Raw genomic sequence first — 19,322 nt, forward strand, 5'->3', positions numbered from 1 at the left:
ATTGTAACCAAAATCTGATGTAGTGTTTTATACCCGGTCCGTCCGTCAGTGCCAAGCCCCCCCCCCCCCCCCCCCCCCCCCCCCCCCCCCCGTCGTTCCTACGGGCCTGTAAAAACTAAATATATTCAAAGGAGTATATTGGGTGGTTATAGGTTTGAAATGGGTATTTTTATATTGAACATTTTATTTCATGCACTTTTATAAATTTTAAACAGCAATTATGTTACTATAGTCTATCGAAAAAATAAAACATTTTATATATATATATATATATATATATATATATATATATATATATATATATATATATATATATATATATATATATATATATATACATGTATATATATATACACACACATTAATATCTGAGATTTTTTAGCACATACATATAAGTTTACCCTCCGCACCCTCTGGCAGAAACCCAGGGTAGGTATTAAAATAATTATTTGGTGTAGAGTATTTTTAATATGACATACAGAAAGCATTGAAAAGTACAATTTTATTATGCTTTAATAATCGACATTAGCTTTAAAATTATTTAACCATCATTCCTTCTGGCCAGAGTACATATGTTGTTCCTAACAAGTGTTAGCATTTTAATTTTAATGGCAATATACTGAACTGACGATAAACATTATTAACTAACGTAATAATTTACGTTTTGAAGGTGTTTTGTTATGAGGTTAACAAACCAACTAGATCAAGAGACGTTAGTATGGAGTCGTTATGGGCTGTCGGTGAAAATTAATTTGGTAATTATAGGTAAATAAATGTGAAGTTTAAATATTCGTATATGAACAAATTGCAATACCTTTTTTTAATGTATATCTTAAGTACACACTTGTTTTAATTTTCACATTGTAAATGTACCATAACCTGCTGTATTTAGTTGGTGTAAAGCCCGTTCGATGACAATAATGCGTCCATGTTTTAAAACAACTTTCGTGTTTTTTTAGAAATCGAAACCATGATGTTTCTTGGGATGCATTGCTGTTACTGTTGCAGTTAAACACTGCGCAGTTAACCATCATATAATTACGTCGACAGTATATAATAACACTAATTATCTTGTAAATTAAATTTCCGATCAACCTGGAGACAAAAAAAAAAAAGAAGATGACTAAAAGGCAAAACCAAAGAATCAACACGCGTACCGGTATTGCTTGGTAACTCTCACCGATGATGTATTGCTTCGCTTTCGTTCAGATCTATGCATAATCCCGCCCACTTCTGTTTTTACCCCAAACCTAAGACGCGCAGCTGACCGGTGCCTCGCAGCGAGCCGGGCGTTAGAGTAATGCGGTCTTTGACGCTAACTTAATCCATTACACACTACATGTCTTTTGGTGTCCGGTCTCCTTTAAATTTATTCCATGATATTGTGTATTTAATTTTTTTTTTTTTTTTTTTTTTTTTTTTTTGCAATTTATTTGATATTTTATAAATTAAATTATTAATTTACACTTTTAAAGTTTTGCAAACGTAAATGGTGGCTTGCAACTTTTAAACTAATAAAACACTGGTTACCATTTGGAACTGTCCTAATATTAATAATTATTAGAGGAACAAATATTTGGATTCCAGTGCAAAAGAAAAAAAAATGGTGGCGATGAACTTTAGTTTTTTCAATGTTTACATTTTATAACTTGAATAAAGTTAACATCGGTAGGTATATTGATGTCGTGGATGGGTCAAAGATTACTGGTGATCAACTATTTGTTAGTGAAATATTGCATGTGACAGCAAATAAAAAAAGAGTTACTTTTAGATGTTTCTTTTGTTTTCGTAAGATCGTAGGCATTCATGAAAATATGAACTAGAGTCTGAACAACTGTGGCGAAAATAGACGTCGGAAATGAGGGTAGTAAACGTCGCATGCGACGTGCAACGCCTTGTTTTGCAACCGCTGACTGTCGGTCTAGGATCGATCCCCCTCAGTGGGCTCATTGGGCTATTTCTCGTACCAGCCAGTGCACCACCACTGGTATATCAAAGGCTATGGTATGTGCTATTCTGTCTGTGGGATGGTGCATATAAAAGATCACATGCTACTAATAGAAAAATGTAGCGGGTTTCCTCTAAGACTGTCAGAGTTACCAAATGTTTGACATCCAATAGCCGATGATTAATAAATCAATGTGTTCAAAGTGTCACAGCGATAGAATTTTTCATTTGTCCACCGGACAAGTACATCGAGAAATCTATTTGTCCAGTAATATTTTCACTTGTCCAAATAAACGTTTTGTTTTATTCAAGTACAAAGACCGTATTTTTTAATGTTCAAAATTAAACTACATTGAACATTTTTAACTGTCCACTGGACAACCATTTAGGTACATTTTGCTTGTCTGAACAGATGTTCTCTTGTCGGGACAAATGGACAAGTGCTTATTTCGAACACTGTGTCATTAAACAGAACAAACTTGAACTATCAGCAACATTGATTACATTTATTGTCGGTGAGATTTATTTCTGTGGAATTCATGTTTGTTTGTTTGTCACATTAAAATAATTGAATCATACTTGGGTATATGTGCATGAAAATATTGTACACTGAAATAAATACAGTTTGTGATATTTTACTTTTGACATAAGGATTTGGAAGTTGTATAATTTTTTTTTTATCTTACTAAAGTTTAGCAAGTGTAATGTGTTGCTGGAGGGAAACACAAATAAATAACCTTTTTTATATTTATTAATTAGATAAAACCACTGATTATAGATCAATGGATTTTGTTAATTATTATTACAGCAAATTTATCGATGTCCAAGATTGTAGCAGCACGAGGCCTTCGAGAAGCTTTGGCAGCGGCAGAAGATGCAAAATCTAATAAAAGTAAGTTTTAAACCTCGTTTCCCAGTATCTTCCATAATTTTGTTTTACTTGAGATGAAATCTTTCTGGCAGGCATTTTTTTCTGAGTACTCCATACATTAAAATAAAATTAATTTTTCATTATTTAAATTATTTCTAGCACTACCATCAGTACCAAATATTTATTTTGGAAGATGATACATTTTTAAAACAATATAATTACAATGGAGAAGTTATTTATTTATGTTGTCTTTTTTTTCTCTCTCTCTCTCTATGTGAGTTATATTATTGTCAATATTTTATTTTTATTTATTTTTTAACTTTGTTTTGTTTTTTGTAGTTACTCTTCCTGCACCAACACCATCACCGAGTCGGCCTACTTCTCGAGTTGTGCCACCAACGTCACCGACTCCGCCACAGGTGACACAGCCACCAAAATCACAAGCACCAGCACGGCAGGCTCCACAGGCCCAGCCACAATATACAACGCCCACCCTACCCAAGAGTACAGGTTTATCATTGTTCGGTCCAACAGCTTTCACTGGTCAAGCATTCTTTAAGAAGCTACAACCTTCTACGACATCTACAGCAACACTGACACCATCTTCAGTGACTACAACAGTGGCAGCATCTGCATCCTCGATAATGTCACAACAGCCCAGTACAGCTGGATTTAGCACTGTTGATGTAAGATATATACAAAATTAATCAATCCTTGAAAAAACCTGATACATCTTTAGTTATCAGTGTAGATTTTAACTAGCATTGTCCCATAAGTTATTGACTTGTTCATGTGTCAACATAGAATTGATTGTTGATTAAGGGGGCAGGATTTAGCTCAGTCGGTTGAATGCTCGCCTGAGGTGCTTGCGTCGCAGGATCGAACTACATCGGTGGATCCATTCAACTGATTGGTTTTTTTTCTCATTCCAACCAATGCACCACAACTGGTCAAAGGTATGGTATGTACTTTACTGTCTCTGGAAAAGTGCATGTAAAAGATCCCTTGCTACATTAGGAAAAATGTAGCAGGTCAGAATCACCAAAAAATGTTAGACATCCAATAGCCGATGATTAATTAAACAATGTGCTAATTGTTTTTTTTATTGTTGATTAAAGAGCAGGTAACTCATGTGAATGTTGACAGCTATGTGTATGAAGACTGGTCACGTCTTGGCTACAGTTGAGAAGGGATCGAAAAGCCATAATACATTTTTAAAATTATAGTTCATGAAGTAAAATTCATAATTTATTTCCATTAAAAATTATAATATTAATTTATTTACAAATATTAAACATCTACTGCCTTAGTTTGGAGTCATACTAAATTTTAAAAATAAAATTTGTAATGTAAAATTCATGATTAATCTCTTTCTATTTTTAAAACTTACAAAATAAATTTTTCTACAGAGGTTAAACTTTAAATTTTGAATGGTTCAAGATGCATATATTTACATGTAGGCAGAATTAATTTTCTTTGGTATTAAACTTGCAGTGATTTCTTTTTTAATTCAACAGAAGGCCCCATTGCCATATAAAACACCAGTACCATCAGTTGTTCCACCTCCGATGCTGCAAGTTATTACTGACCAAACCACACAGAATGGTGCGCAGTACGAAGACGTTTCTCCGGCAAATACCCCAGATTTGGAGAGTGAGGACCAGGAGGGCTTCACTGGAGAAGATGTTAGTGTTTACGTGTCTCACTGTGGGACACAGTATTTCACGCAAATTGTTGTTCTGTTCGCATTCTATACACAACTTAAAAGTCTCGCGAACTGACAATTGGTTATGTGGCAAACCATTAAATTGCTGATATTAAAAGTTGCAAACTTAAGACGATAACAAATTTAAAGTCTGTGGCAGTTGATTGGGTTACGCAAATTACAATGCATGTAACTTAACAATTGGTTACCTATAGTTTGTCCCAAATGGTTACCTATAGTGTAAAGTAGCTGTACTTGGTCTAAAGTAGCTGTAATTGGTCTAAAGTAGCTGTACTTAGTACTTGGTCTAAAGTAGCTGTACTTAGTACTTGGTCTGAAGTAGCTGCACTTGGTCTGAAGTAGCTGCACTTGATCTGAAGTAGCTGCACTTGGTCTGAAGTAGCTGCACTTGGTCTATAGTATCTGCACTTGGTCTAAAGTAGCCTGTACTTGGTGTAAAGTAGCTGTACTTGGTCTAAAGTAACTGTACTTAGTTTGAAGTAGCTGTACTTAGTCTGAAGTAAGTGCAGTGCCAGGACTGAAAAGAATCCAGGCCTTGTAATACAGTATCTTCTCCAGCTAAACTTAGCTGTACTTAGTCTGAAGTAGCTGTACTTAGTCTGAAGTAAGTGCAGTGCCAGGACTGAAAAGAATCCAGGCCTTGTAATACAGTATCTTCTCCGGCTAAACTTAGCTGTACTTAGTCTGAAGTAGCTGTACTTAGTCTGAAGTAAGTGCAGTGCCAGGACTGAAAAGAATCCAGGCCTTGTAATACAGTATCTTCTCCGGCTAAACTTAGCTGTACTTAGTCTGAAGTAGCTGTACTTAGTCTGAAGTAAGTGCAGTGCCAGGACTGAAAAGAATCCAGGCCTAGTAATACAGTATCTTCTCCAGCTAAACAAAAAGGCACCTCTAAACTAAAACGACAGGTTTTTTAGTTGTATTTTGGGGGTTGGCACCTTCTCCACTGCCATTTCCCACCCTCACCTTTTAGACCAATTTGGACAACTAACATCTAACGATTTCACATAGATTGTTCGTATGATATCCAAGTTGACAATATTTTGAAAGAGTTTTAAAAAATCAACATTTCTAGGTGTAAAGTGGAATACCATAATGTTTTTCACAGTTTGCTGTGTGACGATGTATGTATTAAAGGGACATTCCTGAGTTTGCTGCATTTTTTAACATGTTATCGACTAACAGAGACTTTATACAAAATGTAATTACATATCAAATATATTTTTCTGCATAAAATATTAGTGGCTGTATAGTAAACGTGTTTCTGGTTGTTGTAATATTTGTACTAGGTGAAATTTCATCTTATTTCCTAAAATGTTTTTCCGTACGTACGAAATTATTTGAAGACAAAACCCAGTTTGGGCTTCTTACAAATATTAAGACGACCAGAAACACATTGAATATACAGACACTGATATTCTAAACAAGAAAATATATTTAATATGTAAGTTTAATCGTAGAAATATTTTATTAGTCGGAAACATCTTACAATGCAGCAGACTAACTAATGTCCCTTTAAAATTATGGTAGATTGAAAAAAAAAGAAAAATGTTTCTAGGCATCTATTCATATGATACCCAAGTTAATAATGCTTTGGAAGGTTTGGGTTTTAAAAATTATAAATTCTATGTATTAGGTGGAACAGTTTAATTTTAATTTTACAAATCTAGGCTTTAGTTATAACAGCATAAATAATGTGCATGTATCGAATATACTGAACATGGTATGATAAAAACAAAAAAGTCATTGTGTGAGAAAATATTTTGTTTTGTAAATCTGAAGAATGACGTGGTTGTGTTTAGGAGTATGAAGATGAAGAAGAAGAATATGACGAGGATGATGAAGACGATGATGATGACGATGAAGATGAAGTTGGATTTGGACCAGGGTATGAACTGGGTAGTGACTCTGTGAGGACCACACAGTCGGATGACGCGAGGAGAAGCCGACCTGATGAGGGTAAGAAGAATTTAATAAAGAATATTGAAATTTTTTTTTTTAGTACTTTCATCTGTATTACTGTCACTGTCATCCAGTAGAGATCATAGATGTGTGTATGTGTGGGGGGGGGGGGGGGGGGGGGGGGGGGGGGGTCAGCTTTTTATTGGATTTCGGCTTCTACAGGATAAAATAATTTGCACAAAATGTGTTGAATTTGATCAAAAGAAAGTATACCAAAACATTTTTATGTGTAATTATACATTTTACTTCTAATGCTGTTTGAGATGTTCATGTTTGATGGTAATACCAATGTTCATTATCTTGCTAATACTTCTGAAATACAAAACTTGTATTTAACTTGTGTTTTGTGTTGACCATTGGAATAAACGTTTTCAGTTCTAATGATATATTTCAATTTATACATAGATGGGGTTTTTTCCTGGTTTTTTTGGTTGTCTTTTACAGATTGTGGGTGCAATGTAGCCCAGTAATAAAGCACTTGCCTGATAAGGGATTGATGTAGGATTGATTCCCATCAATGGACCCATTCTCATTCCAGCCAATGCTACACACTTGGTGTGGTATGCACTATCCTGTCTTTGGGATGGTGCATATAACAGATCCCTTATTGCCCTTGACCATATGTCCAATGCCATATATTAAAATTTGTTCAGTTGTCAAATAAAGCATTTCTTTTTTTCTTTTCTTTTTTTCTACAGATTCCAGTCTTCTAATATCCCAGAATCCACCTGCTGCATCTGAACAAGTCTCCAACAATCCTGTTGCCAGTAAAAACCTTTTTGTTGGAGGAGACACTTCAGGCTCTGGTTCTCTCGGTCCAACAAAGACACAAACGTTTACATTTGGTGGTAGCCCTGGTTCTGGGATGGAAAGTAAGCCGTTGTTTGGTTCGTTGTCGAGTAACAAGGACACCACAACAACAGAAGCGGAGAAGTCTGCTGACAAATCTGTGTCTGGAGCATCAGCTGGGAAGGATGCGAAGTCGTCTGCATCAGGTTTCTCCTTTCTGAATGTGTCTGTTCCATCCACCCAGTCCTCTAGTGGAGGCTTTTCATTCAAGACTGCAAACACCAGTACCAGTGGATTCAGTTTTGGCGGTGATGTTGGAATCTTTTCTTCCACAGCTTCGGGGAAGTCTGAGCCATCCAAATCTTCTTCATCTGTAGTGTCTGCATTTGGAGGTGGTTTGTTTGGAGGGTCGTCGCCGACTACAGCATCTCCTGCAGATACAAATGTCGATTCGACCACTGCGTCATCGGCACCAGGCTCATCCTTTTTGACTCCTGATTCGAACAAAGGAGTGTACCAGCCAACCGATACAAGCAAGTCTGTCCTGACTATTACTGGATCATCTGCCGAGAACGACGACAGAAGTAGTGCTTCAGGTCTTGTTTCCAGTACTACAACAACGGTGGAAACATCAGCAGGAGCAACAACCGTGACAAGTGTAACACCTGCCCAGCCAGACTCCCAAACTACCACCACTTCCAGCAGTGCACAGCCGTCGATCCTAGAGCGTTTGCTCGGACGGCCACATGCCACAACCACCGGCGGATTTGGACAACTACCGACACTGGGCGGTTTGCTTGACAAAACATCGACTACTACAACAGCACAGACAACTCCAGCTCCAGTGTTTGGTGGAGGCGATACAGCGCTGGGATCGTCCAGTCCCTCATCATTTGCTGCTCTCTCGTCTAGTACCACATCGTCTTCTTCGTCTGCATTGACAGCCACTTCAGCATCACCAACGTCGTTGTTTGGATCGGTGTCAACAACCGCATCAATGTCTATTTTTGGCGGGTCAGCAGCAGTCACTACTGCAGCCTCTGGTTTTGGTGCTGGAACATCATCTGTCTTTGGAGAAACCAGTGCATCAGCTAATTCTATTTTTGGAGGAAATACAACAACAACAACAACAACGTCATCGATGTTTGGAGGCACTACAGCAACTGCAACTGTGTTTGGTAGTAATGCTACTTCGTCGTCCCTGTTTGGAGGAAACAGTGTCAGCACTCCATCTATGTTTGGTAGTACTCCATCAACCACGTCATCTGTGTTTGGTGCCCAGCCAGCATTCGGCAGCTTTGCTGTATCATCTCCAGGGTATGTTACTTTTATCTGTCTGTCTGTCTATATGTCAGAGTATGTCATATTTATGTTACCTAATCTACCTATTTACCAATGCCTGGTACTCAAGGAATAAAAGCCATATGTTTCTTTCATTTTATTATTAGATCATATGATTGATTTAGAACAAGAAAGAAAGAAATGTTTTATTTAACGACCCACTCAACACATTTTATTTACGGTTATATGGTGTCAGACATATGGATAGGACCACACAGATATAGAGAGGAAACCCGCTGTTGCCACTTCATGGGCTACTCTTTTCGATTAGCAGCAAGGGATCTTTTATATGCACCATCCCAGACAGGATAACACATACCACGGCCTTTGATATACCAGTCGTGGTGCACTGGCTGGAGCGAGAAATAACCCAATGGGCCCACCGAAGGGGATCGATCCCAGACCGACTGCGCATCAAGCGAACGCTTTACCACTGGGCTATGTCCCGTCCTGATTTAGAACAAGAAATCTATGTTAAGGACACTGTAAATTATTTTTTTTAAACTGGACCACTACACACTATCAACAGTGTATAATGACACAATTGAGTAATATTTTTCTTTATAATAATGGTTTGTACGATTTATGGCAGTGTATGCTTTTAACAATTTCCCAGTCTGCACTGAAAATAATGTTCGGTAAGTCGGAACTTTATCTTGTGTTGCTCACCTGATATCTAAAATTAAACACATTCACTGCATCATATTCACCGTTATTCAAGTTGTATGACAATTAAATCAACTGGTTCCTTGTTATTTATGTGTAGTGAAACTGGTGTCATTTTGGCAATTATGAAGACCATCTTGGCAGTCTATCAAAATAACAATCTTTTAGAACACCTTATGTGTTCTGAAATATTTTTCCTACAACTTCAGGATTTAAGCTTTTAAGCTGTTTGCCAAATCACCAAATGCAGTTTGAAGTTGTAAGTAAGGGTTGTAAATAATTTTTAGTAGAAAGAGATGTTAAACTTTGCTTAAAACCTGGTATTTGAGGATATGTAAGAAATAGAATAATACATTTGTGTCCGTTAGATACCATTTATCTTACAACTCGTTGTTTAAAAATGTATCAAACTCACTTTTGCTTGTTAGATACGTTTTAAAACAACTCATTGTAAGATAAATGGTATCTAATGGCCACTCATGTATTATTCTCTATATCATGCTAATAGGTCAGAGTGTTGTTGTATCTGATCTTTTTGCTTGTTTTTTCAGTCAAGGGTTTGGTACCTCAGTTTCAGCTGTCACTGAAGGAAGTGTATTTGGTGGTGGTGGTGGTGGTTTGTTTGGGGGACTGGGAGGAAAGCCGAGTGCCGAGAAAGCCAATACTAATGTGTTCGGAGGGAACCAGACATTTGGAGCAGCTGGTGAATCACAGTCATGTATGTCTTCTGTCTTGTAGTGATGAAATGACGATGATGTGATCTATGATCATCGTTACGTCCAGTTAATTGTAATGTTCTTGATGCTTAATTCATTATTTATTTTAGAATATACATAATTATCATCCAAATAATTAAATATCAAAAACTCAGTGTCAAAAATCATTAACGGTATAATTCCTAATTAAATATCAAAAACACAGTCTCAAAAGTTAAAAGTATAATTCCTAGTTATCAGGCCTGTGGAAACTGAAGGGGGTCAGGCCTGTGCCCTATAACTGAGGATGAAATTTGTTTTGCCCTACTCTATATAAATAAAGATAAAATGCTGTGTACAATGTCTTGCATAAATTGTAAAATTTAAAAAATACAATGTACTTGGGCCCATGCTTAGTCCAGACTTAATCTCTAATGATGTCACACACATACAATTTGTATCGCGTTGTCATGACATTAGGGTCTCAGACTCTAAAAGTTTTATAAGTACCAGGCCTGGTCACCCTGGTGTTTGTAATAGATTCAAATGCATTTGATTTGAACTAAGAACATAAATTTTTTATTAACCAAACTTATTTTCAAAGCCTTTTTAATTTTCACTATATTTTTCTGAAGGACAATTAGAACTATTTTTAGAGTGCTATTTGTTGTGAAAAAGGGACCATGGAAAATGTTCGGTTTTGGGTGAATTCTGGTTTACAGTGAAGCCCCTCAAAACCAGAACCTCTGTTAACCAGAATTCCCTGAAAACCAGACATTCTTCTTGGTCCCTTTTTAAATATCAGTATGGAACAGACAGTTTCTAAACCAGATACACCTTAAAACCAGACTTTTTATTTAGCTCTGTGAGTGTCCGGTCTAGAATGGTTTTACCATAATATAGTTACTTCAATCATCTGTTTTTATAAACTAGTAATTGCATCTGTTAATGATGTCAGTTATTGAGATGACATTTGAAAAGCCTAAATTCTTTGGTTAATTTCAGCTCTGTTTGGCAAGAACACACAAACATTTGGTTCACAGAATGCGTCGTCTACGGTGTTTGGATCTGGCAGTTTTACGTCAGGCGGAGGCTCTGTAGCGTCAAGTGGATTTGGGGTGACCCAATCTCAGCCACCGTCAGGTAACATAATCCATTACTTATACTGATGCGCAATCGATCTAGGATCGATTCCTGTCGGTGGGTCCATTGGGCTATTTCTCATTCCAGCCAGTGCTCCACAACTGGTGTAACAAAGGCCATCCGGGCTGTGGGATGGTGCATATAAAAGATCCCTTGCTGCTAATCGAAAATGAAAAGAGTAGCCCATGAAGTGGTTACAGTGGGTTTCCTCTCTCAATATCTGTGTTGTCCTTAACCATATGTTCAACATTTATATGACCGTAAATAAAATGTGTTGAGTGCGTCGTCAAATAAAACATTTCCTTCCTTCTATTACTTGTATATTTTATTTCTTCAGTAACATTAGTTTGATTCGTTGTATCCAGGGCTGTCACTGGAAATCATTTTTATTTAGCCAAGTTTCACACATACAAAGTATATCCTTGAAAGGTATTTAAAAGTGGTTAATTTAAAGAAAGTTTTATGAGCCAAATACTGAATGTTGTAGCCTCTTTGTATGGGGTGAATGATAGTAGGTTGGAAAGTTAGTACATTATTTCAGTTAAATCTAAATATATTTTTAAAATGTTGAATAAGAATACATGCCACAAGCCCACAAAAGTGGTATGTTCTAGTCTTGCACACAATAAATGCCTGATAAATGAGACGGCAAACAATCAATTTTTGGATTTATTGTATACCGGGGCGGGTGATTTAATTCAGTTGGTTGAGTGCTTACTTGAGGGCTTACGTCGCAAGATCGAACCACCTTGGTGGATTCATTCAACTGATTGGGGTTTTTCTCATTCGAACCAGTGCACCACAACTGGACAAAAGCTGTGGTATGTGCTTTCCTGGCTGTTGGAAAGTGCATATAAAAGATCCTTTGCTGCATTGGGAAAAATGTGTCAGAATTACCAAATGTTTGACATCCAATAGCTGATGATTATTAATCAATGTGCTCTAGTTGTGTCATTAAACAAAACAAAACAAATTATTGCATACCTTTCTTATATTCCTTTTAACTCTATTATGTAGACGTAAACTCAAAATTACGTAAAATTGTTTTCAAGTTACTTGTTGATAGCGTATTAATTTCCCTAATATTTTGAATTATTACCCATATGGGCTCAAATATATGGGGTAATATTATTTCGATCTCTGCACACTATGCAGATTGCTTTTACAGCCACTGATTGGCTGGTTTAAAAATCACGTTTGGTTGGTTGCTTGCCATGGCCTGAACTTCACTTTCATTTATATAATGTTTCCATTCATGAGTCGGATTACACTTACGTTATACGATCTACAAAGATTTACAGAACAAAATTGACTCATTTGTTTCGTAAACATGAAATGGTATTTTCATAAGCAGTGTCTTTAGAAGTATATAAAAATTATTATTTTCTAATGCAACTGCAGTCGTATTAGAATACTTTGTACTGTAACATGGCTGTAAAAAGAACGCCAGTATGCCATGACGTCACTTATATTACGTCAGGTAATGCGCGTAACATTATATGATGTAATGGCTGATGGCTTTGTTGTAGACTGCAGAGGAATTTTTACATTAAAAATCAATTAAAGTTTACAATGGGTAATAAAGAGAATAACCAACTCGCTACAAGGAGTTACGAATTATCTGTCCCTCGTGAATGAATGTAAAACCCTCGCCAAAGGCTCGGGCTTACAACATTCATTCACTCGGGACAGATAATTCATAATTCCTCGTAACTCGTTAGTTATTCTCTAAATATTTTACTATTTCAGTCATAATAAACTAAAATATTATGGCTGTAAAATTAACATAGTATTGTAGTACATAGCTTGAATTTAATACTTGTTTCTGTTTTTTTATTTTAAAGTAGGTTTTGGTGACTCTTCAACTTTTGGTGGCAGTCCAGCTTTTGGGGCTACAGCAGCATTTGGCAGCAAAACGGCTTTTGGCAGTAGTCCTACATTTGGTGCATTTGCATCACCATCCTTCTCAAATCCAGTAGGATCAGTATTCGGAGCATCATCCACGGTTTCGGCACAAGGAAGCAATTTTGCAAGGTAACATTGGCATAATTCTGGTACACTTAGGCATGACTGTAACCAAAGTTACATTATTAACTAGCCAAAACATTGGTTTCATTTTGACCAAAGTCATTTAGATCAAAGTACAAATTGTTCATTCTGCCACAGCAGTAGCTGTACCTTAAAATTAGTTAATTAAGAGAAATATATATTGTCCTCAGTCCATTGTAATGTTAGGGTTCGAAAGCATCAAATCACTGCATTATCTAGTGATTAAAAACAAATTGTGTACATACATTATATAGAGGGAATTAAATAACATAATTCTATAAAACAAACACTATACAGTAATTTTGATGGTAACTGGAATAGATATAAATAACTAAAATTGCTGAGTTCCGTTAAAAGTATCGTGCTACATTGTGGAAGTGTGTGTGTCTTCTGTAATTACTGATTGTAATCATACCCTATCTAGGTTAAAAACAACAGCACCATTTGGAGAAAATATTTAACAATAAGTTTGTAACTTCAGTTTTGCTGAAAGCTCCAGCCCAACGTTTGGTGCTTTGGCCCAGTCATCGGATGTTCCTTTGTTTGGAGACATGGCTCAGAACAATACAGCTTTTGGAGGAGGCACTGGCTTCGGTTCGACATCTCCAGCACCACCAGCATTTGGAGGTTAGAATATAAGTTTTAATTAATCTTGTGGTTTCATTTTAGTATGTCAGTGTATAGTAATAGACTCCATCGTATGTGGTCATGTGGGATAGAAAAAGTATACCGGAGGAGGTGGAAATTTCTACCGCACATGACTGCATATTATTTTCCATGAACAGGCAAGAAAAGTAACTCATATTTACTGCATCTGTTTCATGTGTCATTACAGATTAACAAGATGGCTTTTATAATGAAGGTTTTAATAACAAAATGTTGATCTAAAACTGTTGTTTGATGACCTCAGATCACCAACTTGCATTAATATGTTATCAATGATGACATAATACTCCCCATGTTAAATGTGACATCATAGGCTATACAAGATATATTTATTCCACAGGCGTTGACGTCATGGAATGGGTCTGTCTTGCATAGCTAGGGATGGGAGAAAAATATTGTCTATGATGATAAATATGACCTGGGCAATGTTACTGGTTAATTGCAATAAAAGGTGCCAATACGGTACAATACATATCTTTTATATGTACTTTCTCACAGACAAGATAGCAAATACTTTAGCTTCTAATGTGCTAATGCTTGGGAATATGCTAATTAAAAGCACCTTTACAATATCAGGATGTCTGATATCTCTATAGTCCATCACATCATTCTATTCAAATATTTCTTGGAAATAATTTCAGTTTGGTTTGACATAAGAAGAAAAGTAAAAGTGTTTTGGAAATATCAAAGAAATACAATTTTTGTGTGTGCAATTTACAAATCAGTCGGCTCGGAAATAAATAACTTGTAGTGAATTACATAGTATGATAAAAAATACGATCCCTGTGGGACGGACTATAAGTGCTTTCATTGTGACTAAAAATAATGTTGATTTGATTTCATTTGTTTTTCAGCTCCTGCTTCTCCCCAAAACACGAACTTGAGTCCACAGTTCACCAGCTATAGAGGATAACTCTACATTGGACCGACTGATGATGGAAGTTTATGAAACATTTCAGCTACACCCCTAACATATATCTCTCATCGAACTATTATTGCTATAATAATTGCATTGAATTTTATACCACTGTTATTAGAACATTATTTAGTCAAAATATGTTCCCAAATTTGGTGTACTGTTAAAGGAAAGGGTTTTTTTTTTATTATTCTGTAAGTCGAAAAAATAATGCAAGCGATATGACTTACGTACATGTATTGGCACATTTTGGTATGATGTATTAATTTTTACTGATAAGTGATAATGCCACAAAGTTTAAAGATAAAAGAATAGATTTGTGTGCATATAAAACAAGCATTGTTTTATGTTAGAGAGTAAATGTGTTATGTATTAGAGAAATTAAAGTAAACAAATGAACAATAAGTGTGTGATGTTGAAGTTCCTCACCATTTTAGCTGCACAACTCACAATGCACTTGATGTGAATCAAGGTGCATTGAATATGGTTTCTTCTAGTTGATGCTACATCAACTTTGGTTACAAATGCTTCGATGCATTTCCAACACATTCCTCATCTGTATGTGGAAATTGTAATTCACTTTCAGTTCTGATCAGTTGTATATTTTGGTGTGTCAAATTGTTAGTTGTGAATGTCAGAATATGGTTCAGTTTGGTTTGAGTTATGACCTCATGTCATACGAAAGCAATAATGCAGCACCAGTCATCATGTTATTTGAAAGCAGTAGGTCCTTCCTATTAAATCGTAACCATATTTGATGTATGCATGCCAATTAGCTTCGATGTTATTTCACAGCTAGTTTTTCAACAGGTAGTGTCATAAAATCCACTTGATTTTTAGTGTGTAAGTGGCATAGTTTAATTTATATTAAAGTAACCTTAATAAAAACAACTCTATCTTTTGTGTTTGATGTGTGAACTTTTTAAAATTGCCAGATGTATCAATGAAAATATGCATTTTTTGTGTGTATGAGTTCTATTTTTTCATGATTTACATTATTACGAAAATGTTGGCAAAATGAACTTTAGAGAAATAGTTTGTGAAAATTTGTCAGTAAAAAGTATAATTGCAAGATTACCGGCCACTGTGGTGTCGTGGTTAAGCCATCGGACATAAGGCTGGTACCGGTAGGTACTGGGTTCACAGTTTGGTACCGGCTTCCATGCAGAGCAAATTTTAACGATTCAATTGGTAGGTATAAGACCACTACACCCTCTTTTCTCTCACTAACCACTAACCCACTTTCCTGGACAGCCAGCTAAGGTAGCTGAGGTGTGTGCACAGGACAATGTGCTTGAACATTAATTGGATATAAGCACGAAAAATAAGTTGACATAAAAAATATTGCAAGATTGAATGGATTATTTCAAATAGATGTAAAGTAAAGTTTGTTTTATTTAACGACGCCGCTAGAGCACATTGATTTTTAATCTTATCATCGGCTATTGGACGTCAAACATATGGTCATTCTGACACTGTTTTTAGAGGAAACCCGCTGTCGCCACATAGGCTACTCTTTTTTACGACAGGCAGCAAGGGATCTTTTATTTGCGCTTCCCACAGGCAGGATAGCACAAACCATGGCCTTTGTTGAACCAGTTATGGATCACTGGTCGGTGCAAGTGGTTTACACCTACCCATTGAGCCTTGCGGAGCACTCACTCAGGGTTTGGAGTCGGTATCTCGATTAAAAATCCCATGCCTCGACTGGGATCCGAACCCAGTACCTACCAGCCTGTAGACCGATGGCCTGCCACGACGCCACCGAGGCCGGTAAATAGATGTAAGACTTGTTGCTGATTGGTGCACTGAGCATAAACAAGTGTAAATGCATTTTAGTACTAACACTGTTGTATCACTGATTTGGAGATATTATTAAAGTCTAGAACAGATTTTTATTGTTTCCCATTTTTATGTGTACAGGGCCATAACTAGTGGTGTGGCAGTTGCCCTCGCTTCACAACCCCCCCCCCAAAAAAAAAGAAAAAAAAAAGACAAAGTATATGTAGAGAAAGGTGTAGATGGAGATGGTGATTATAATAATTTAAAAATTTTGTATTGAGCTTCACTGATGTGATAATTGATTATAAAAATCCATAATCAGTTGTCACAAAAGATGTCAACTTGTAATTTTTCCTGTAGTTCAGATGATGGGATTAATATAAATATGCTGGGGTTTTTGCTTGTTTTCATATGTATATAAAGAAAACAGATATTATTTAGACATAAAAGGGAAATTTGGTGATTTGCACGGTCTATGGTACTGTTTTTGACACCATGCACTTTAACAATTGAATACACAATTAATTAGACAGTAATTTTGTCCCATTTTTACCCTAAAATATTTCCTGCATACATGTCAAACAGGATTTTTTTTTATTTCGTTGGGTAGACCAAAGAAAAAAGAAATTGTCAACATTTTCAAAATAATTAGCAATATGATATCAGAAATCGCCATTGTTTTAATGTTATTTACCATTAAATATAAGGACAAAATTTCCTAAAACACTAATGTAAATAAAGAATATATAAGAAAATGGATGTTTTATCTTCATTTTGTGATGTATCTTTCCGGGTTTAACTGAATCTGCAGTCCAAGTAAGGGTCCGTTGTGGAACCAGTCGTGTCCACTCAAGTTAAATATGAAACCACAGGCACGGTGAAAGCAAGTAGATATTGGGGTGGGTGGGTGGTGCTAACGGATCGAGGGCACAAAGCAAAGTTTCTAAGAGGTTCGAGAGTATGCTCCCCCGGAAAATTTTGAAAACTAGATTTCCTTAAATGCCATTTCCTGCATTCTACAAGTAAAATTCATCTCGGCCTTAAGATTTACTACCAATTATATTTTTTATTCAGAATTAATGGGCTATCCCCCCCCAGTTCCCCCCTCCGCCGTGCCTCAACCAGTTTTAACATGATCAGATTGGTTGAAGCGCCATAACGTGCATATTAATATGCATTCTGGTCGAAATACTCGTCATAAAAATAAAAAATTTAAAAATACTCTTCCTGTAAAGTTCGTGTCCTTCAGTTAGCTTTGTTACGTCGAGGGTCTATTTTGCAATTCACGCCTACCAATGTTTATTTTACATCAATGTAACATCACAAATTCCGACCTTGTACTAAAGACGTGACCGGCTGATCTGAATTACGCTGAATAACAACCATATCATTGTAGTGCATTCACTCTTGACACCCAATAGCCGGTGTGTATTTCCTTCAATTCATCTTTATTTTCGTGCTTATATCCGATGAAGGTTCAAGCACGCTGTCTTGAGCACATACCGGGCTGCGAGCCCGGTACCTGCCAGCCTTATGTCCGATGGCTTAACCAAACCATTGCAGTGCATTCAACTTCTGGTCTAGTACATATTGCACCCTTAAAGGCACCATTTTAAAGGGACATACCCTAGTTTTTAAACTCATAAGACATAACTGAAATCATACTTTACTTAGATTTTATTGTTTATATTATCCATTTCCGTACATTCGAAGTGTTTTTGGTGATCCTGGTGTTTTTAATATCACAAAATGCATTTCTCATAGTTTTCAAAATGCGCGTGCGTCTCAGAAGTAACAGTTATGGAGTCGAGTTTTAGTCTATTTTTAGAGGGTATTTCACCATTTCAAAGTCACAAACTCATGTTTCACTCAGTTGTAACTTTATCCAAATGTGTTACAGGTTTGTAGATTAACTAAACTTAGTGTGCATTTTCATGGGCTGAAACTAGGGTCTGTCCCTTTAAAAGAAGGACTCGATTATCGTTTTGACATTAGCGTGATGTAAGCAATGAACTTGACAGTGATTTGGAGAACGTTTTTATTTTAAAAATTTCTCATTTACCTACTCTGTGCACCTAAGCCATACTTAATCATGTACCTTAAAGGTAAAAAGGTAACAGTTTGACTGAGGTTGAAATATGTCGTTGCTGATTTGTATGGGACTTGACTTGGCAGCAACAGAATTAACTACTCTATACAACATTTAATGAACGAATACAACTGTAAATAGATTGCCCAGAGTTGATTCCATTTAAACTGATAGAGCCCTTTTAATGACTACAGTAGCATAATAAATACATTTTGTTGTTAATAATGTCCGTTTCTGGTCATCCTTACGTTTGTAGCAACCCGAACATCATTTTACTTCCTATTATATATACAGTATGTATTTCCGTATGTAGGGAAAAAAAGAAGTTTTTGCAACATTAGGACGACTATATATATATATATACTCTTCAAAAGAAGAAACGCAAAACCACATTGTCGTAACATTTGGAGAATTGATTTAATTATTTAATGGTGAGTCCGATAATTACCAAATGTTGCAGGATTGTTCACAATTCACTCTAGTCCATTGTGAGTAAGTGATAGGACACACCACCAAGGTCAAGGTCATCTGGAGTCAATACCGGGTGTGGCCTCAGCGTGTGTTGACAACTGCCTGGCACCGCCTGCCCATTGAAGCAACCAGAGTACGGATGACGTCCCGGGGGATGGTGGCCCACTCGGCCTGCAAGGCTGCTGCCAGCTCGGGCAGGGTCTGGGGCT

At 36.5% G+C, this 19,322-nt stretch overlaps 1 protein-coding gene across 2 annotated transcripts in view; it reads left to right on the top strand.

Annotated features, from left to right (window-relative positions):
• LOC121383170 (nuclear pore complex protein Nup214-like) overlaps window positions 1-15,730 on the top strand; it is a 54,891-nt gene extending 39,161 nt beyond the window's left edge. The window contains exons 19-28 of one of the 2 annotated variants that reach the window (XM_041513002.1): window positions 2,756-2,839; window positions 3,158-3,504; window positions 4,336-4,503; window positions 6,347-6,503; window positions 7,205-8,612; window positions 9,854-10,020; window positions 11,003-11,140; window positions 12,985-13,174; window positions 13,671-13,816; window positions 14,710-15,730. In XM_041513002.1, the coding sequence (XP_041368936.1) occupies window positions 2,756-2,839; window positions 3,158-3,504; window positions 4,336-4,503; window positions 6,347-6,503; window positions 7,205-8,612; window positions 9,854-10,020; window positions 11,003-11,140; window positions 12,985-13,174; window positions 13,671-13,816; window positions 14,710-14,768 (2,864 nt within the window). In that variant the 3' untranslated portion in view covers window positions 14,769-15,730. The remainder of the gene's footprint in view (window positions 1-2,755; window positions 2,840-3,157; window positions 3,505-4,335; window positions 4,504-6,346; window positions 6,504-7,204; window positions 8,613-9,853; window positions 10,021-11,002; window positions 11,141-12,984; window positions 13,175-13,670; window positions 13,817-14,709) is intronic. The other variant, XM_041513003.1, reaches the window with a different exon arrangement.
• Window positions 15,731-19,322: the final 3,592 nt, after the last annotated feature.

Source organism: Gigantopelta aegis, chromosome 10 (assembly GCF_016097555.1).
Source record: "Gigantopelta aegis isolate Gae_Host chromosome 10, Gae_host_genome, whole genome shotgun sequence".
In the NCBI taxonomy this organism is placed as follows: Eukaryota; Metazoa; Mollusca; class Gastropoda; order Neomphalida; family Peltospiridae; genus Gigantopelta; species Gigantopelta aegis.